The sequence below is a fragment of the Cavia porcellus genome, unplaced genomic scaffold (genome assembly GCF_034190915.1).
Source record: "Cavia porcellus strain 051 isolate PalLab524CR breed Dunkin Hartley unplaced genomic scaffold, mCavPor4.1 scaffold_19, whole genome shotgun sequence".
NCBI lineage: Eukaryota > Metazoa > Chordata > Mammalia > Rodentia > Caviidae > Cavia > Cavia porcellus.
Genome location: NW_026947502.1, coordinates 36,920,660 through 36,942,899, shown reverse-complemented (window position 1 = coordinate 36,942,899; position 22,240 = coordinate 36,920,660). Strand labels below are relative to the sequence as shown.

At 35.8% G+C, this 22,240-nt stretch overlaps 1 protein-coding gene across 1 annotated transcript in view; it reads left to right on the top strand.

Annotated features, from left to right (window-relative positions):
• Positions 1–22,240, top strand: part of Ccdc112 (coiled-coil domain containing 112) — a 32,785-nt gene that overhangs the window by 6,176 nt on the left and 4,369 nt on the right. Inside the window, exons 3-7 of the mRNA XM_003473273.5 lie at positions 3,635–3,756; positions 5,918–6,007; positions 10,381–10,456; positions 10,838–11,228; positions 20,725–21,138. Coding sequence (XP_003473321.1) covers positions 3,635–3,756; positions 5,918–6,007; positions 10,381–10,456; positions 10,838–11,228; positions 20,725–21,138 — 1,093 coding nt within the window. The remainder of the gene's footprint in view (positions 1–3,634; positions 3,757–5,917; positions 6,008–10,380; positions 10,457–10,837; positions 11,229–20,724; positions 21,139–22,240) is intronic.

Here is a 22,240-nt window from a genome sequence, read left to right as displayed (position 1 = left end):
CTATAGAGAATAAACATATTCCCAGAAGTTAACATGGTCAGGAAGTGTTTAATTGTATAGGCCAACTCCAGCCGTCCTGAAAGCTATAGTTGCTGTTGTAACCAGTGATTTCTTCAATAAAGCCTGGTTGAGTATGTGGATACGATCTCACTAAGAAAAGTAGTAAATAGTAAGTAGTTTTGGTGAAAAGGCTGTATTTTTGAGGCTTTTTTTCCTTGAATGGTCTTTTAATCGGTCTTCCTTTGATCTCTGCCTTTCAGATCCAATGTGTACATTATGATGACAGTAATTGAGAAGTTTACATTTATCTTAAAATTGTAGTATATAGTATATGAATTTCTTAAACAGTCAGCAATATTTGTTCATTGTTGTCAACAGTGTCATGATGATAAATATCATGAAAAATGACAATGATTAGAACTTAGAGTATTCTTCATCCTACCATTGAGATGAGACCTCTATAAAAATACTGTGAATTTATATCCTGTAAATTTACCAAAGAACTTGAGAAAAGGAGGCCAATGTGAGTAATGGATTCTGGAGCAGAATTAATGGCAGTTCTCTTTTAGAAGTTCTACCAATGAAAAAGTATACTGTTTGAATTTTGGTAAGTTTTGCCATGTTATAGCTTTTGGAGATTGAGTTCTATTGCAGGTATTCAATACTTGTACCTTTTCTTTCGAACTTTATTGAGGTATAAGTGACAAATAAAAATTACATATATTTAGGGTGTGTCAAGTAATATTTTGATATATGTATGAAAAGCTAATTAATATGTCATCACCTGACATAGTTACCATATATGTGCATGTGTAATGTGAATAAAGTTCTATTCTCTTAGCCAAGCATTTTCATTATATTACATGTGAAATCTGAAAAAGTTGGACTTCAGAGACAGCTTTGATTACACTGGTTAGCAATGAGGATTAAGAGTGAGAAAAATGGGGAAATGTTGCCAAAGGATACGAGTTACGAGATAAATTCTAGAGACCTAACGTACAGCATGGTTAATAATAATTTTAGGTATGTTTTATACCTGAAATTTGATAATGGTTATCTCTAATATCCAGAATTTGAGAATATACTATTTGATTTATTTTTTTATTTCCAAAATGCATTACTCTAGATAACATTGAACTCTAGGATGGAGATTCTGGCTTATATGTTTCTCTGTAGATGGCATGATACCCACTACATAGTTAAGATCCATTTATAGAGCAACTCATTGTGTTTGTTTTACCATACTGATTATGATTAGGCTTTAGAAAAACTTACTGAGTGTTTCTGTCAATTCATATGGCAAAAGATAAAGCATTTTGTAATATTATTCTGTTTTATTTTGAGAGTAGATAATATATTACTAAAACATCTAAGCATATCAAAGGGTACATAATAGAAGATCTCAGTTTCACCCAAATCTCAGTCTATAGTTTGTCTTGCCTCAAATAACTGACAGTATTAGTTTCTTTTGTATTCTTTCACAGCTATTTGTGATTATAAGGAAAGCAAACACAAAAGTGGTAATTAAAACACTTATTTTATTGCAAAAATTGTTGCAAAATATTTAAACAAAGAAGTTGGGAATCACTTTAAAGTATTTAAGCAAAGGAAAAAAGGAAATGATAGAGTAAAGGAGTAATAAAATTGTTGGATATGAGAAGGACATCATACGAGAGTATGAGAGTTGCCTTTTATAGGTGATTTACAATTCCGCCCACAACATACGAGAGTATTCCTGTTCTCACAGTTTCAACAGAATATATTATGAATGTATTACATATAATTTTATTTAAATTTGTTATTTCTTTTTGTTTTTGCCAGTCTGAAAGGTGTACAATGTATAGTTTGGATTTGCATTTTTCCTGTTACAAGTGAGATGACGTTAGGCAGTTTTCTCCATTATTGTTTGAATGTCTTCAAAGGTTAATATTCCTAGTCCAGGAATAGCAACAATTACTATCCTAGCATATTCTGTGCCCCTGACAAACATTTCTATTTAATTATAATTATCTCCCCACGACCAACAAAACCCAAAATGAGTAACTGTCATTGTACAAAAGAGAGGAAAAGAAAGTGCTCTAAATGATATAACTGCATGTATATTTAAGTGTGTAAGATAGATAATGATTTTACTGAGTTTTGTTGGATCATTGAACAGAACTGTTTACAGTCTCACTGTTGGAATGTCCACTTTATAAGCTTTAATTTTGTAACTTGAACAATTATTTCTAAGATGACAATATATAATCCATCAACTAGTGATTTCCTACTGTTTTTTTTTCTGTAAATCTGTATAACTTGTACCATTTCTCTGCTTTTTTTCTTTTTTTCCTTAAATAAAATTAAAAAAAAAATTATCTCCCCACCACCAGCCAGAGCCTAGATTGACTTTTCAGTCCTTAACACAAGATTTCAGTGGCCATCTTAAATCTGCTCCAGTTGGCAGTATATCTCTTGCCACCTTTCAAACCATACAAGTTTTCTTATTTAAGCTTCAGCTAAGATAAAAACCATCAGCTTGTAGGGCTTGGAACACTTGCATCCATTTCCTCCAGGATGCCTAATCATAAATTTTTCTCTATGCAGCAAGGTGAAAAAGACTAGGAAACTATCTTAAATAGTCACCCCTCGGGTCGTGTGAAATTAAATCTGTAGCTAGAGACACTCCCCCATCATTCCCCTCAGGGTTGAGGAAAATATTCTGTCAAGTTTTGCTGGTGAGAGAAATAAAATAACTGTTGAGAACATTAATTTCTTTGCCCAAACAACAGAAAAAGTTCTTATTAGTGTATTTTTTGTTTTATTTTACAGAAGGATCAAACTAGCAGTTAGAATTCATTACTGGTAAATGGTCTGTATCCAAGAAACAACTATAAAATAAAAGAAGCTTTGAATTAAATGTAGGCAACATCCCTTAAATAAACAATCTGTTTGCCTCTTGAAGTTTTTGTATTAGAATTATCAGTGCTGAGACAGAAGGTCTACAAATTCAGGCCCAGTTTGGGCAATTTAGCAACTTAACAATACTATCTTCAAAAATAAAAACAGAAACAGGGTTGGGGGCTGGGCATGTAGATGAGCACAAAGGCCCTAGATTCGATCCCTGTACCGCAGATAATATTAACTTGCATTTCCCTAATAGAAATATACATGTTGTTCAAGGATCCCTCACGTATGTCATCTCCTTTGATGCTATCTGTGCCCTCCTAGGTAATGGAGACCTGTTATTATCTGTGTGGGTAATGAAGAAGGTCACAAGAGGAGAGGTTAACATCTTTGCTAAGGTTACAAAGTAAACAGTGTAAGGAAAGTAGTCATCAGCCGTGACAGTCCTTTTCAGACCCCAAGAAGAGTACAGTGGAATCCACACCCACAGGCCTGTGTAGTTTCAAAAGAAGGAAATTACCACATTTTCTTAAATTAACATTTTATAATTTAATAGCTAAAATTGCGTTTGATTTTAGGTGAGTTTAACTCTTCCCTATTATTTTAACTAATATTTTTGTCCATAGCCTCTTTAATCTAAATAATTATATTCTATCTCTTTAAATGAAGTAATATGAAATACTGATTCTTATGAGTTCCTTCACATTTTAAGTAACTAAAAATATACCATTTGTTTCTTTTCCTCAAGAGTTATTATTATAGAGAAAGATAAACACAGTCATTTCTACAACCAAAAAAATGACTTCAGGATTGAGCATAGTGTGCTGGAAGAATTGGAAAATAAGTTGATTAACAGCAGGAAAATAGAAAGTAAGTTGAGTTCATGAACTAAAAACTGCTGAGTGATATAAAGTTGTAATTTTGCCCTGTCTTTGTCTTCGCATAGTGACTATGTTACATCCTCTATGAAGATATTTTAGTTGGTAATAATTTTGTCTTTTTAGGACACAATTTGTGTTTATTATTTCAGGTTACTGTTTACTCAGCCTAACTGGATTGCTTTCTACTTGCTCCAATTTAATATGAAAAACAGTTTGGGGTTCTTTGATTGACAAATCACTAAATGTTGTTAGAATTTCTTAACAGAAAAGCAAATTGATTCCTGAGCAATCTAATCTTAGCTCATCAACCTAGCGTTGTTGACTGAGCTCTGTACTCTAAGCATCAGGAGACTTACTCTACAACCAGTAGCTATGTGAAGTGGTCGCAACACATAGTTGCTTAAATCCTACTTTCCTCAGATACTTAGCAGTTTCTACCTCAGCAGAGCTGTCTTCTGCATCTGAGAGAGTACTAAGTTGTAACCCTTTAAGAGTACTAGATTCTGCCAGCCACGGTGAGGCGTACCTGTATTCCCAGCACTCGGAGGCAGAGGTAGGAGGATTGCCAGGAGTTTGAGGCCAGCCTGAGCTACCTAAGCAAGGTCAAGGGCAGTCTGAGCTACAGAGTGAGACTGCCTCAAACCCCACACCCCGAGAGAGATTACTAGATTCTATATGCTGCAAAATCCTTGTAAGAAAAAGCTAGTTAGCATTGCTTACAGGAAAATAATGGTTATCAATTAACTAAACTTTGTAACATTGACTTGTATGTAAAGATTAGATTGCTCATGGTACCTTATACTGCCAACCAAAAGAAATTCCTAGTTTTTTCTTTCAGAATATAAGATTATACTATTTTTAAGAAGTGATCTCTTATCATATGACAAGCAGCATTTTAATATCCCTCAGTATACAACTGGAGGTTTTTTGTTTAAGAGGACTATATTATCTAATATAATAGATATAGAAGCTATCCTTTCCTTTCAGTTCAGAAATAGTGAATACCTATTTCTTACATCAAATGCTGTGTCTCAGTTTTAGCCTGAATTTATACCATGTTATGCTTCAGTGGCTTGATTATGCCGTACTCTTTCTTTTTCCAGATAAGGGAAGTTTCAGTTCCACATAAATACATAAGACTATTTTGCCCTGTATCGATATTGCTGTAGCTTATGAAGCTATAGCAAAGATAAAATGTTTTCTAATTATTAAACTTCTCTGAATAAGTTTATTGCCTGAAGTTCCAGCAGTGAGCAAGATTTCATTTGGACATAGCTCAGTGTTTGAGCTCTTGCCATAACATGTATATAGCCCTTGTGTTCGATCCTTAAACATCACTGAAATCTTTAAAAACTGTTTATAAAGTGTTGCAAAATCAAAAAAGATTAGGATGCATAAAGTATCCAATGGTAATAAAATAATACTACTATTATATGAGTATATATGGATAAATATTTCTAACATACTGATTTAAAAATAAGTATTAAACTTATTATGACAGAAAAAAAATAAGAGAAGAATCTAGTCTTTTTTACTATAGAAAAAAATACCTGAAAATGTCTGAAACCTTTATTTGTTTTCAAGCTTTTATTCTGGCATCAACATTTTATTTCAGGTTGGCCCCCTGGTTGGGGTTTGCCACTTTTGGAATAGAAACTCTAAATGGCACCTGAGAAACCTTGTTGCTGATATCAAGAGATATCACCCACTCCTGTCTTAGAGGAGGATGTGTTTAGGAAAAGTTAAGTTTGTCAGTATTCTAGAATTAATACTGCTTAGACAGTCTTGATATTCTTACCATAAAGATAAGATCAAATTTTATTCTTATAAACAACAAATTTAAAAAATGATTTTAAAGAATAAAACATGCTAAAAATAAGCTACTGGCCATATATTTAAAACTGTATCTGTACCCACAGAGAAAAAGAAAATTCCTTGCCACAGATTTATAGTAAGATTGAATTCGTTGTGCTTTCCAATCTTGAAATGAAAGATGCTTTAGACTAACAATGTTGAATTGTTTTTGACTACTTTTTTCTTTAATTGTTCTTGGTTATCTTTTGCTAAGTAATTATAATCAGTCTTACTTATATAATCTTAATTATAACCATATTTGTCACAGAATTGAAGGATATACTTCTTCCTTATAGGAGCAAAAATCCAACAACAATTAGCCAAAATACATAACAATGTAAAGAAACTTCAGCATCAGTTAAAGGATGTGAAGCCTACACCTGATTGTAAGTAAATTTAAATGTTAAGCGTCTTTCTTGTATAAATTAGTATTTTCTGTTGCTAATTAGAAGAATTTATGCTTTTCCAGTATGAGACATATCTGGTTTTTTATTTGGCATCAGTGGAGCTCATATGAAACATATCTGTTTTTCTACTTGGCATTAATGAAGCGCAATGCTACTGACTAAGGATTAATAAAGTTACATTGGAGTACTGTAGTATCAGATGTTTATGTGTTTTATTAACCTTTAAAGTACTATCAAATCCTTAAAAACTGTAAGGCAGACAGAACAGATATTAGTGTCGTTTTTAAGATGGAGACTCTAGTACAGAAACATTTGATTTGGCTAATTAAGCATTAAAATTACTGATTCATAGTCCAATGCTTTTCCTGTCATTCTGTTTTTGAAATAGTTACTTTTCAGACACATTTCAATTACATAAGGAAAGTTTCAGTTGTATGTATTGAGGCAAGTGCTAATTTTTGGAGACAGACAAAACTATCTTTACCTCTTTGCTTATACTAAATTTGTTACTGAAAACTCATGTGGGCTGGAGAAAGGAAGAACAATGCCAGTGTGCCTTCCCCCAACCCCCATGGCCCTAGTAAGCTGATTTAGAGGAACTCAGCTGAGATGATAGCAACTGAAGTAAAAACAAACAAACAAAAAAACCTTAATGCTTGTGTTGTTTGACTGACTTTGTAGGCCCAAAGCCTACAAAGCATCTGTTTGGAGGATAACAATATGTATTATAGCAACTGTGGGGGAATTCCTTCTGTCCTGTTTTGAAATCCAGTGTTTTGTTCTGTTTTATTCTTGTATCTAGTGACCTGAGCAACTATTATGAAGAGAACAATATACATTACAACCATTGTTAAGTTCCTATCATTTTGTTTTGAAATCCTGTATCACTATTTTTGTTGTTGTTGTCATTTTGCTTTGTTGTTGTTTGTTTCTTTGCTTCTTGATTTTTCTGTTTCTTTTTCTCTTTAAACCAAAAATAAATAAAATAGAGATCATAAAACTTAGGTAAAACTTAGGCCTGTCAAAGAGAAAATGAAACATACACTAAAGCATTTCTGTATGCTTATAACACAGGGCATATTGAAAATGTAAATGTGAATATTATACTCACTAAATTAAGTGAAACCATAAAAATACTAGAAGAGAAGGTAGATTACTATTTTTATAATAGTACATTATCTTATAGGATGGATAAAATTAGAAAATAGGACAAAAAAGTGCACATATTGGACTCTAATGCTTAAACCCATAAGCAAGGTTGAAAGACAAATTTAAAAAATGTTAGCTATATTTATGTAAATATTTGAAAATATAAATATATGGCCTACAAGTTTGAGTGACCAACATAAATGATCTAATAGTAAAAGAATAAGAAAATTGTAAGGTGTGCAAGTGTACAAAAGAAATATAAAACATATATGAAAAATGCTCAGGCTTATTAATGATCACAGAAATATCAACTTAAGGATGATAAATTTTTGTATCTCATTTTGGAAATGAGTAAAAGTACATAGGAAGTGTTGCTCTGGGGAAATCATGAGAGTTGGGAGAGTCTTTCAAAGGCAATATGACAGTATCTAACGTGGTAAAGTGGACATACTTTTTTTATTTAACATTTTAAGTTTACTAGTTAGTCTCTAAAAATGCTCCTTTGAGCATGTTAAAATATATATAAAGGATTTTTACTCTTGCACTTTGTATATTTAAAGGCTCATCATCGAAGTGATTAAATGAATTAGCATAAATTTAAACAATGAAATAACATATATAGCTGTTGGAAAAGGAAATGCTCTGTTTATATCTAACCATGTCTTGTTAAATAAAAGCTGCAAGTTGAACGTTAATGTTTAGTACAAAATAATTTTAGTACAAATATTAATTATATTTAATTAGAATGCATACATAAGAAAAAAATCTCTAATCATAAAAAATTGCAGTTATAAAAATTTACATTTAGCCCCGTTGGCTAAATGTGTGCCCGATATCACAAAATTTACATTTAGCCCAATTGGCTAAATGTGTGCCTGATATCACAATACTCTGAGAGGTTGGGGCAGGAGGATGAAAGTTTGAGCCCAGTTTGGGCACACTGGCACAAAATAAAAAGCACAAGGGGTATGGTTCAGCACCAAGATCCTGGATTCAATCCCTAATACCACAAAGAAAAAAATACAATTTTGTGCACAGTTAATCTTAATTCCGCAGGCTAAGAAATATTTTTAAATTTTAGAGGAACATTCCATGTATCTTTCTTAATTTTTAACTCAGCCATACTGATTGCCTTGTTTACTTTTCTCTCATTGCTAAGACAGAATAACTGATTCCCAAAATTAAGGAAGGAAAGGTTTTTTAGCTCATGGTTTGTGAAAGTTTCAGTTCATAATCAGCTGGCCGCAAGTCAGGGTGGCATGGCACAGGGGCAATATTTCAAGGTGACAGAAGACAGCAAAAGCAGCAGGAGCCAAAAGGGGATGGAGGAGCAAGGGTCTTTTCCTCCTGTTTATTGTAAGTAGGCTATCACTCTATAGGACAGGTATGCCACTCACAGAATCTCCCTGCCCTCCTGCTGTGCAGTATAAGAATATTTACAAAGTGAGGGCCCTGGCCCCCTACTTAGTCACTTCATTAAACTTCTAAACTTCTCAATTTGACACAACTATTATAGTCCACCCTTTCTCAACTTGACAACAAGACCTGTTTCTTTAAACTGTTTCCAGATACAAAGACAAACTTATTTTTAACACTTTGCAACTTGAACATTATAGCACAGGTTTAACAATCCTTAAGAGCCAGTATTAAGTCTATTAACATTATGTTATGTTAGAATCATAATATTCCACCCTGGCTCCCCAAAGACTCTTGCATATCCCTTTATGCAAAAGGTGTTTAGTTCATCTGCAAGAGTTACCATAGTCCTAACAGTTTTAGCATTGCGGAAAAGTCCAAGTCCCAAATGTCCTCCAAGATGTAAGGCAAACTTAGCTGCAAGCCTGTATACAAATGAAAAGTTAAACACTTCCAGCATGCAATAACACATGATAAACATTTTCATTTCGAAAGTTACAAACAGGGATACAGAGGATTGGAACCAAAGCAAGTCCAAAATCCAGCAGGGCAATCATTAAATATTGTTCTATATAAACATCTGAGGCAATCTGTGACATGTTGTGTGTCTTGTGTGACTACACCCCTATGGTATTTATGGTAGCTATAGCTCCCACAGCTTCTGTCTTAGGCCTGTTTTGCTCTCTCCTTACAGCTCTCCTTAAATCATCCATATTCCTGGCATTACCAAACTTCTGGGTCTCCACTGTACCTTCAGCTTTACCCTGGCAGCTTCACACTGCCCTTTCTGGACACACTGCCTGGCCTCCTGGGTGGAAGCCTTCTTAACCCTGAAACTTTTACATTCTGCATACACTTAAAACCAACACCATGTGGATGATATCAAGGTCTACTGCCAGCTGATGCAGTAGCCAGGGTTTCTTCTCTGTTGCCTTTATGTCGAGTGCCTGGATTACTGGGCATTCTGAACCCAGTTCTAAGGAACAAATTGTTTGTATTGCCACCATTCTGGACCATGGTGCTCTTCAAAACAAGGTCTTTCATTTTAGCAGTTTTGCTAAAATGAGTGGAGACTTGCTGCTTCTTTTAATGCTTGAGGCTGTGTTTTATAGTTTACTGTTTCTTCTCAGCAATTGAGATCTCAGCTCTATCTTTGTAGTCCACAACTTTACTGGAGCTTCCTTTCTGGCCAAACTCACATTTTAAATCACCTGCTGCACTCCTTGGTCTTGATTCTCCAACATAGATCTGGCCAGAAGTCTCCAACAATAGCCATGCCACCTCCTCAACATTCGACTGCCTTGAGATTTCTTCTGCCAGATTAATTAGTCTGATGTCCTTAATCTCAGTCTCAGGCAGAGTCTCTGAACAAGAGCAAAATGCAGACTCACTTTCTCCCAAGCCATAACACATTGTCTGAAGTCAACAACCTAATGTCATCCTGCTTCCCAGCAGAAACTTCCCAAGCCTGTTCTCTGTATGGCAGGGTGGCATGGCACAGGGGCAACACTTCAAGATGGCAGAAAACAGCTAAAGCAGCAGGAGCAAAGTGGGGAAAGAGCAAGCCTGTTTTCTTTCCTTACATTGGGCGACAGTCTACCACTGCCTAGGGTGGGTATAGCTCTTACACCACCTCTATGCCTTCCTCTTGCATAGGATGAGAACGTTTACAAAGTGAGGACCCTGGCCTCTACTAAACTTCTAAACTGCTCACGTTCTCATGTTGACCCATGTATTAACTGTTACACTGACATGTGGCATAATTGTTTTTTTTTTTCTTTTTACAGTTGTTGAAAAGCTCAGAGAAATGATGGAAGAAATTGAAAATGCAATTAACACTTTTAAAGAAGAGCAAAGACTGATGTATGTTTTAAACTCATTTTAATATAAAATTAAATTTTATTTCCTGATAACTCACCACTAGGTTGTTTTATGCAAGCATTTTATTATGTGTTTGAGTCTTACATAAAACCAGTATAATGACTATTGTTGTCTTAAGGTTTATGTGGCTTTTTAATGCTTAAAGTAAATTTTCATTCATATTTGGATGCTATAAAATCCAAATTTATAATAAGAATTTTAAAGATTGTTTTGATTTCAGAGAGCCCCTCTCAAGGCTTCAATTTATAAATATTAGTAATGTCAACTGAAGAAGATGCAGTGACGAATCAGAAGTAAATTGAAAGAAAATGAAGGATTATTATGGATTGGCTAAAATGTTTTTAAACTTTTTTTTAATTGTAGATACAATGAACTTATTAAGGAAGAGAAAACAACAAATAATGAATTGAGTGCCATATCAAGAAAAATTGACTCATGGGCTTTGGGTAATTCAGAAACAGAGAAAGCTTTCAAAGCAATCTCAAGCAAAGTTCCTGTAGACAAAATGAGACCAAATACTCTTCCAGAAGCAGTAGTAGATTTTGAAAAATTCCTTCAGCAAACAGGAGGGCGACAGGGAGGCTGGGACTCTTATGACCACGAGAACTTTGTAAAGGTGAGAAACAAACATAAAGGGAAGCCTGCATTTATGAGAGAAGTCCTAGAACACCTTCCAGGAAGGACAGAGGATGAAGTTCAACAGCACGAAAAATGGTATCAAAAATTTCTGGCTCTAGAAGAAAGAAAGAAAGAGGTAATAATTTACTATTATGTTTTTGTTCTAGGCACTATGATAAACTCTCAGAACCACTGATTTTGCAGCAATCCCGTGACTTACATATGTAGTTGTTTCTCCACGTCTTACAGAAGATAAAACTAAGATTTTGAGAATTTAAATAATCCAGAAGAGAGAACTGTAGTTGGACTTCCTTGAGGCCAGACATTTCTAGCCCAAAAAATTATAGAATAGGCTGTAAAACTGTGGGCAAAACCTTCTGTGGTCACTTTCTATGACTGTGGTGAACTCAGATCTAAACAGATTTTGGGAAAAATTTATTTTAACAGCAAAAGCTTCGCTATTTTGATTAGAAAAGAGGCAATTAAAAACTTTGACTATTAAGTTTTTTTGATGGGGCTGGGGTTGTATCCTCAGAGGTGGAGCATTTGCCTACCAAGCACATGGTGTGGGGTTCCATTCCCAGCACAACCCACCCCATGCCCCAAAAAAAGTTTCTGTGAGATTTTTTAGCTCAGCTTTTATTGTTTAAAGATACAAACTTTTGGCTACCACATAGAAGACATAATCCTTATAGCAAATATCTCCAAAGTTTAATTTTCACAAAAATACTAGTGTGTCTTGTTTTAGGTTAGGGTTTCTCAGCCTTGGCACCGTGGACATTGTGGATTAGACAACTGTTTTGGTGGAGAGTTCTGTACATCATAGTATGGTTAACTGTACGCCTGACTGGCAACCACCAGATGCTCTTCGTACTCCCTCTGATTACCAGAATCCCCAAACACAGACAGTCTGAATCTGTTTAACTATGTACTTACCTGGTCAGCAGGTGACATACCTAGAGCATGAAGGAAGAACTGATTCTGTGTTTAGAGTTTTAGAAAAAGCAGCTTGTTTTTTGTCATTGTCATCATTGTTTTCCATCCTCTGTAATAACTTGATTGGGGGAGGTTTTGGGGGATTTTTGAGAGATTTTTAAAGGCTTAAAGTAATAAGCTATTAAGAGTTGAGTTTTCTAGGATATAAAAAACATGGGTTTCTTTTCATTTGGCCCTGTAAACCAGTAAAATCACTAGTGCTAGGGAAATTGTTAAAAGCTACCAGACTCAGACTTACAGATCTAATCAGAACTTAGGGGTTACTTTTCCAAGCTTACATTTGAGAACTCCTTCTCTAGAAGAGGAGACCATATCAATTCTTAATTATTCTTTCTCAACTCCTTTCTTGAAACTTGACAACTGAGAACTGCTGAGCTTCCGACGGGTGGGCGGGCCCACACTAACCCCGGGCCCAGCCTGTTTCGGACTGCGGCGCCTAGCCATCGGTGTGCAGTGGAGGGGCTGGGCAGATCTGGGGCGCCTGCATCGGCCTCCCCGTGTATCTGGAGGACTGTGGATATCTCAGCAAGCAGGGAGGGATCGCAGGTTCCTGAGGCACCGCGGCCTGTGGTGAGTGCTCAGCGCACTCTGCCCAAATCCCAGAATGTTCCATACCCTCCAGGCTTCCGGGTGCAATGAAGTGGAGAAGTGGGTTTGTAGCCTCTACATCTGCCTCCCCATCCTGGCTGCACTTGGAGAACTGCTGAGCTTCCAACGGGTGGGCGGGCCCACACTATCCCCAGAGCCCAGCCTGTTTGGGCCTCCCGCACCTAGCCATGGGTGTGCAGAGGAGGAACTGGGCGGATCTGGGGCACCTGCATCGGCCTCACTGTGTGTCTGAAGGACTGGGGATGTCTTGGCAAGCGGTGGAGCATAGCGGGTTCCGGGGGCCCTGCGGCCTGTGGTGAGTGCTCTGCGCACTCTGCCCAGAGCCCAGACTGTTTGGGTCCCTCGAGGCTTCCAGGTGCAGTGGAGTGGAGAGGTGGGCTTGAGGCGTCTACCTCTGCCTCAACATCCCGGCTGCGATTGGAGAGCTCTGGAGCTTCCAAGGGGTAGGTGGGCGCACAGTGTCCCTGAGGCACAGCTTGTCTGGAACTGCGGAGTTCTGAGCGGGGAGAGGAGGACCATTGGTTCTGCGGGCCCAGTGGCTTGGGGTAGCGTGGTGCCAGAGTCTCAGTAGCTGCAAACATAGAAGGGGATATCCAACAGATCCTGAGGAAGCTTTCAAATAACACTTGAAACGCAGAAATATAGGAAAATGATAAAACGAAAGACCAAATTACAACCTCAAACCTCCAGTCCATCTCAAGAAACCCTAGGAGCAATGTATATAGAAGAAAATATATGCCATTCACCTCAAATATCAGACACAATAGCTACTGAAATTAACAAGCAACTCCAGGAAGCTTTAAAGAAATTCAAACTCGAAATAATCCCCCAGATAAAAGAAGAAATGAAAGAGATTCTGAAAATATCTAAAGAAAACACAGATAAAAAATTGGAGGAACTCAACAAAAAGATAGAATCCCTAGACGAGCAATATAAGAAACAAACAGAATACATAATGCAGATGCACAGAGATATACAGGAAATAAAAAACTCCACTGAAAGTTGTAAAAACTGCCATAATGAAAGTGAAGATGGAATTTCAGACCTTGAAGACAGGATTGCAGCTAGTGAACAGGAAATGAAAGATCTTTTAAACATAACAAGGAATCAGGAAACAACAATTCAACAACTGCAAGATGATGCAAAGAAGAATAACATAAGAATGATAGGGATTAATGAAAAAGAGACAACATAAAGGATGTCAAGAGGATATTTAGAGAAGTGATAGCTGAAAATTTCCCAAGCATGAGATCAGAAATCGACATCAGGATCAGTGAAGCATATAGAACTCCAAATAGTCATAAACAAAATAAAACTACACCCAGACATATAATAATCACCATCCCAGAAATCCAACACAAGAATAGATTATTAAAAGCTGTCAGAGAGAAAAGATAGATCACTTATAAAGGAAAACCTATCAGAATCACAGCAGACTTCTCAGCACAAACAATAAAGTCAAGAAGAGCATGGAGTGAAGTATTCCAGATCCTAAAGCAAAATGATTTCCAACCTAGACTGATATATCCTGCAAAACTATCATTCAAAATTGATGGTGAAATACGATACTTCCATGACAAAGAACAGCTGAAGAACTTCATGAACACCAAACCAACCCTGCAAAAAATATTGAAAGACAGTTTAGATACAAAAAGGAAAAAACCACTAAGCAAAGCAAATAAACAGAACAGAAAGATAAAGATGCAACAGCAGAGAGATAACATTCCAACAATAAACCGGCATTTAACAGTAATAAACATTAATGTAAATGGTCTCAATGCACCAATCAAAAGAAACAGACTAGCAGAATGGATCAAGAAACAAAATCCAACCATATGCTGTTTACAGGAAACCCATCTAACCCAGAAGGATACTCACAGACTGAAAGTCAAAGGACGGAAAACAATACTTCATGCAGCAGGAATCCAAAAAAAGGCAGGAGTAGCCATTCTGTTTGCAGACAATGTGAACTTTAAATCAACAATGACCGTAAAGGACAAAGAAGGTCACTACATACTCGTAAGGGGAAAACTCCAAGAGGAAGAGATAACTATCTTAAATATATATGCACCAAACTCCAGAGCACCCAGTTATATAAAACAACTATTAACAGAAATGAAAACTCAAATTATCAGTAACACAATTGTAAGAGGAGGCCTTAATACGCCATTGACACCAAGGGGCAGATCAACCAGACAGAAAATGAGCAAAGAAATAACAGAACTGAATCACACCTGCAAACAAATGGGTTTGATAGACATATACAGAATGTTCCACCCAACAACATCAGAATACACATTCTTCTCAGCAGTACATGGATCATTCTCTAAAATTAACCATATATTAGCTCACAGAACATATTTAAGCAAATGCAAAAAAGTTGAAATCATCCCTTGCATGTTATCGGATCATAGCGCTCTGAAATTAGAAATTAATGATAAAAGACACTGCAAAAATCCCGCAAACACATGGGAACTGAATAACACACTCTTGAGTAATCAGTGGGTCACAGAAGAAATTACAGAAGAAATTAAACAATACCTAAAAGAAAATGAAAATGCAGATACAACTTACTGGAATTTGTGGGATGCAATGAAAGCCGTCCTGAGAGGAAAATTTATTGCACTGAGTTCCCACATCAGGAAAACAGAATGAATACAAATAAATAACTTGATGCTACATCTCAAACAGCTAGAAAAAGAAGAGCAAGTCAAGCCCAAAGCCAAAAGAAGAGAGGAAATTATAAAAATCAGAACAGAAATCAATGCAATAGAGACTAAGAAAACAATCCAAAGAATCAACGAATCAAAGAGTTGGTTCTTTGAAAGAATAAATAAAATCGATAAGCCCCTAGCCAACCTTATTTTAAAAAAGGGAAGAAAAAGGTCAAATTCATTCAATAAGAAATGAGAAAGGTGAAATCACTACAGACCCAATAGAAATACAGAAGATCATCAACACCTATTTCGAAAACCTCTGCTCTCAAAAGTTTGATAACACAAAAGAAATAGACAGATTCTTAGAAACATACGAAGTACCAAAGCTAGATCAAGAGGATGTAAAACTGTTGAATAACCCAATCTCTGTTAATGAAATTGAAAATGTAATTAAGTCCTTGCCCACCAAGAAGAGCCCAGGCCCAGATGGATTCACTGCAGAATTCTACAAGAAATACAAAGAAGACCTAATGCCGACACTCCTCAAACTAGTCAATGAAATTGAAAGGGAAGCAATCCTTCCTAAGTCATTCCTGGAAGCAAATATTACTCTAGTACCAAAACCTGAGAAAGACCCAACTGAAAAAGAGAACTATAGACCGATATCCCTAATGAACACAGATGCAAAAATCCTCAATAAAATATTGGCAAATAGGATGCAGCAAATCATCCAGAAGATGACCAAGTGGGATTCATCCCAGGAATGCAAGGATGGTTCAACATACGCAAATCAATAAATGTAATCCACCATATCAATAAAGCCAAAAATAAGAATCACGTGATCATTTCTATAGATGCAGAAAAAGCCTTCGATAAGGTCCAACATTTATTCATGATAAGAACTTTACAGAAAATTGGAATAGATGGTCTTTACCTCAATATAATAAAGGCCATTTATGACAAACCAACAGCCAGCATCATACTAAATCGCCAAAAATTGAAAGCCTTTACTTGAAAATCAGGCACAAGACAAGGATGTCCTTTATCACCACTCCTATTTAATATAGTACTGGAAGTACTAGCCAGAGCAATTAGGCAAGAGAGAGAAATAAAAGGGGTAAAGATAGGAAAAGAAGAAGTTAAATTATCATTGTTTGCAGATGACATGATACTCTAAACAGAAGACCCCCTAAACTCCATTGAAAGACTCTTAGATACAATAAATAAATTCAGTAATGTGGCTGGATACAAAATCAATACTCAGAAATCAATAGCATTCCTATACACGAACAACAAAATCACAGAGAGGGAAATAAGAGAAACTGCACTCTTCACATAGCAAGCAAAAAAATGAAATATTTAGGAATTACTCTTATGAAAGAAGTGAAAGACTTTTACAGTGAAAATTATAATACACTGAAAAAGGAAATTGAGGATGATCTCAGAAAATGGAAAGACATCCCTTGCTCATGGATAGGAAGAACAAACATTGTGAAGATGGCCATTCACCCAAAACTGTTGTACAGATTCAATGCAATCCCAATAGAGATACCGTCAACATACCTTATAGATCTAGAGAAATCACTCCTAAATTTCATCTGGAACCAGAAGAGACCTAGAATAGCAAAGGCAATTCTAAGCAGCAAAGACAAAGCAGGAGGCATCACAATCCCTGACTTGAAGTTATACTACAAAGCAACAGTAGTAAAATCAACATGGTATTGGAATCAAAACAGAACCAAAGATCAGTGGAATAGATTAGAAGATACAACCACAACTACAAACACACTCAACCACCTTATCTTTGATAAAGGAGCCAAGCAGGTTCACTGGAAGAACGACAGTCTCTTTAATAAATGGTGTTGGAAAAACTGGCTTTCCATTTGCCGAAAACTAAAGCTAGACCCATGTCTATCACCATGTACTAAATTAAAATCTAAATGGGTCAAAGATCTGAATATTAAAACAAAAACACTAAATCTATTGGAAGACAAATTGGGTAGAAACCTTGAAGACATAGGAGTAGGTAGAGAATTCATGAACAGGACTCAAACCGCACAGGAAATACTTCCCAGAATCAATAACTGGGACTACTTCTTATTAAAAAGTTTCTGCATGTCAAAAGAAATCTCCAGCATAGTGAAAAGAAAACCCACAAACTGGGAAAATATTTTAGTGAACTCTCTCTCTCAGACAAGGGACTCTTGTCTAAAACATATAAAGAATTAAAAAAACTCAGACCCCCAAAATTCAAAGACCCAATCCAAAAACAGGCATCTGAGATGAATACGCACTTCTCAGATGAAGAAATGCAAATGGCAAATAAAAACATGAAAATATGTTCATCATCATTGGTCATTAGAGAAATGCAAATTAAAACCACACTGAGATACCATCTCACTCCTGAAAGAATGGCCAGTTTCAAGAAAACCAACAACAACAAATGCTGGAGAGGCTGTGGGGAAAAAGGAACTCTCCTGCACTGTTGGTGGGAGTGTAGACTGGTGCAGCCTTTGTGGAGGTCAGTCTGGAGATTTCTCAAAAAGTTGGCATGGGAGGTCCCATTTATTCCAGCTATTCCACATCTAGGCATATTCCCAGAAGAACTGAAAGCATCATACCACAGTGATATATGTGCACCTCAGTTTATAGCAGCACAATTTATAATCGCCAGATCTTGGAAACAACCCAAGTGTCCATCAACTGAGGAATGGCTAAAAAAGTTGTGGTATTTCTATACAATGGAGTATTATTCAGCTATAAAGAAGGATCACATTGAGATATTTATCAATAAATGGGCGCAGCTTGAGACCATACTCATAAGTGAAATAAATCCATCTCGCATGTGTGAATACTGAATAGTTTCCCTAATATAAGTAATGATTCAAATGTATAAAAGTGTGTGGTAATCATGATTCCCCATTAGGTGGCCTTGAAGCCTTATAAAGTTTTCACTTATTAATTGGAAAGGCTTTATTCTGGGCTTCTTGATATGGAAATATTTGAAGCTATAGTATATGAAGTTTTATTCAAATATTTCAAGGAAAAAAACACTATGGTAACTACTATTAAGTCGGGTTATTTGGTGGGGAAGCACTAGGTTGCTGAAACAGTCATGCTTTGACCTATATTGTTATATTGTTATGTCCTGTTTTATCTCAATCTATCCCTTATTCTTTAAAAAAATTATTTAGTTATTTCTTATGTTTGTTTTAATTAAGGGGAAAAATTTTAAAAATTAGCAGGATATATAATAGTAACTTTTTTTGATTTCCTATTAACTTGTTTTGAAGTCTTGTAATACTCCCACGATCTTGTTTTGACTGATTAGACTCTGTTCCATTCTGTATGATAGCATCAAGTTTGAGGGTATAGGCAACTACTTTGAAGGCAATAAGATTCACTAAGATGCCCATTCTGGTTTGACTATTGTCTCCTTTGGAAGTCCTATAATGTTTACAATGCTTAAGTTTTATTGGTCTTGTTCTCTACTGTTTTGTTCAACTTTATAATATCTAATGAGATAGACAGTTCTTTTTAAGGAAACAAGAGACATTGTTGATAACCATTGTTAATAACCTTGTACTCTGTTTTACATCATGTGCTATGTCTATCCTTGGTTTTGACTGACAGCTTTGTTTTGCCATATTTGACTTTATTCTCGCCCCCCCAAAAAGTAATAAGAACTAAAGAGTAATAAAATCCAAAATGTGTAAATTTTGTTGTAAAAAAAGAGAGGGAAAAAAAGAGCTCTAAAGGATACAACAGCAAGTGTGTTTAGGGGTGTTAAATAGCTGACCGTATTAATGTTTTTGGTTGGATCGTTGAACACAACTGTTTGCAGTCTCACTGTTTGAATGTCCACTTTGTATTCTTTGATACTGTGATTTGAGCAACTATTTCTAAGATGATAATATGTAATCTATTAACTGGTGATTTCTTACTGTTTTTTTTTTTTTTTTGTAGTTCTGTATTACTTGTACCCTTACACCGCTTCGTTTTGCTTTGTGTTTTTCTCTTTTTCCTTTTAAATAAAATTTAAAAAAAAAAAAAAGAAACTTGACACCTGATATAGGACTGAGGTAGAAGCAGGTATGAAAAAGAGCTGCCCCTTACTAAATGGGACATATTAGAGATAAAGAGGGAAATTTAGAGAAAAATAGCAAAAATTCAGTTTTCAATCTACTGAGTTTAAGATGTTGGATTTGAAATTTACCATGTTTGTCTTTCCTTTCAAATATCCTCTATTTTGTATAAATGAAAATACCAAATAAGATACTTACCTGAACTTGCCAAGTGCCTTTGACTTGTTCTGTCCTCCTATACCACTTTCTTCTTCTCCTACTTCCTTAATCAAAATCTTCCCCGAATAGATCCTACCTTCTTCTTGCCCAGCCCCCCATAAGTAGTCCCCTTTCTCTCTCATAAGTAGTTTTTAATAGATGTGCTATGGAGTATCTATGTCCTTATCTTACCTGCAAACAGTGTTGCTCAAACATGGTCCATGGACTGGATATTGTTTTGTAGACTGTTACTGGTCGACAGTGAAATGAAGTAATCGCATGGCAACGATCCAGTGAGCATGTTGTTAGTTCTTTTGGCTTTTTCATAAAAAATTTGTTGAAGTAAAGAGTGTACTGATTCACATTTTGATATGCAGTCCTGGTTTTTAGGGATTGGTGTTTTGAGTAGCCCTCTACTACATGGCATTTGACATTATTTAATTACCTATGCATCCTATCACGTTGCCTTGAATACATATGGATTTACTGAATGAATGAATGATACCCCATAAGCAAAGATGTGGAAACATTTTTTAATTTGGGAAAGGTAATACATCTGTTGTTGCGTAGACAATAAGAAGGCTATTCTAATGTTAAATAATCTTTATATATTTTATATACAGTTCCTGCGCTATTTTAAATACATTTGTGAACATGAAGTTCTACCTACCACTGGCAGCCAACCAAAATGAGACAAAAGTAGGTTAGTAACTCATCAGTGGTCAGACTCAGTAAATGGCAAAGCCAGGATTTGGTCCCCAATAGAGTGGCTTCAGGGGTTTTGCTCTTAACTGATCCATTTTTAATTCCTTTTCTGGTATGTGACCAGAAAAAGATCACTCAGAAAGTATTCCAAGCCTCGACAGGGAATATGGACGGTAAAGCGAAATGATTAGAGGGATGTTGCCCATGAAAACAAAGCAGGTAAGGAGAAGAAACTTTGTAAGAACAGAAATAAAAAAACAGTTGTATTCGTTCAAAACAAAACTTAAAAACCTAAGAATGCAGCATCCTCTAATCAGTTTTAGAAAAATGGTTTGAGTTTATTTAAAAACTTTCTTTTGCTATCTTTTTAAAAAAATTTTAGTCTATTCAAGATTGGAAAACTAAGAAGCAGCAAAAGAAGGAGGAAATTTTCAAGTTAAAAGAGAAGTCAGACAACATTCCTGTGCTTTTTCATAATAAACCAGAAGGTAATCAAAAGCAAAAAGAGGAAGAAAGGAAGAAACAGAAGCTAGCAATCGAAGCTTGGAAAAAACAGAAACATATACAGCTGTCCATGAAATATGCTTCTAAGTTAAAAGAAGAGGAAGAGAAAGAGAAGAAGCAGCAGAAAGAGCGCCAAAGCCAGCTTAAACTAAAATTACTACTAGAAAGTTACACCCAGCAGAAGAAAGAACAGGAAGAATTTCTGAAGCTTGAAAAGGAGATAAGGGAAAAGATAGAAAAGGCTGACAAAAGGAAAACTGTGGCTGATGAAATTGCCAGGTTTCAAGAAAGAGTGAGTAAATACACTTCCTAAATAAATTTTAAATGCTACATATGGAGATATTATTTCCAGATTCAAGTCAGCAAAAGTGAATTGAAGGCATCTTATATATACATTAGACCTGTGCAGAATAGCATTACTATACCAAATTGAGTAAGCCACGCTCCCTAACTTCTAGTCAGTTCTAATCTAGTGAAAAAGATACATGGAAGTAGAGATCTCAGAAGAAAGTGATAGATAGTATGATGTTTGAGGTGTGGACCACTAAGAGGTGGATCTACCGAGAGGGATGCTTAACACAGCTCTAAGGTAGAAGGGAATGAGTTGATTTTTGAAGGAGAAAAAGGGGAAGGGAAGGAGGTCTTTCCTAATGGATGCAACAACATGAATAACTGCTCGGAGGAGTGTAACACAATGGTTTTGGGGGAAACTATATACTTTTAAATATTCTTGGAGCACCAAGGGGGAGGTGGGAACTAGCAAGAGACACAGCTGAAAAGGTAGCCACAAGCCAGGCCAAATGTCTTCTCTGCCAAATGTCATACCTGACAGTGGCTGGCTTTATGTGATACAGAAATTGCTTATTTCTTCACTGTTTATGTCCCCACTGTAATGGAAGCTCATGAAGACAGAGGTTTTGTGGTTTTTGTTTATTCCTGTCAGGTGCAGTGTACTTACTTGATGTATACTTCATTAAGTAGAAGGAAATGTGTACAAGAAAAATGTTAATAAACACAATGAAACAGGGTCCAAAAGTATTAAAAAGGCAAAGAAGGATATTTTAAATTGCAAAAGGGTGCAAGTAAGATATAACTGTTATGAACTGTTGTATGCATCAAAATGGATGTCAGTAACATTCATAAAGCAAAAAATAAGAGAGATTTCAAGAAAAAATACTCCAGTGGTGGAAAGTTTAGTTCATTTCTTTTATTGTATAGATAAAAACACCCCAAAAAACAAAAGATTACATGCTACCTCACCACACAAAATGAAGGCAGACTATATAATAAAAGACTTAGAAAACAGAAAACAAATAAAATAGATAATATAAAGTAACTTGAGAGATCTAGATCTATGCCTGTCTGTATTGATAAATGAAAATGGACATACTTCA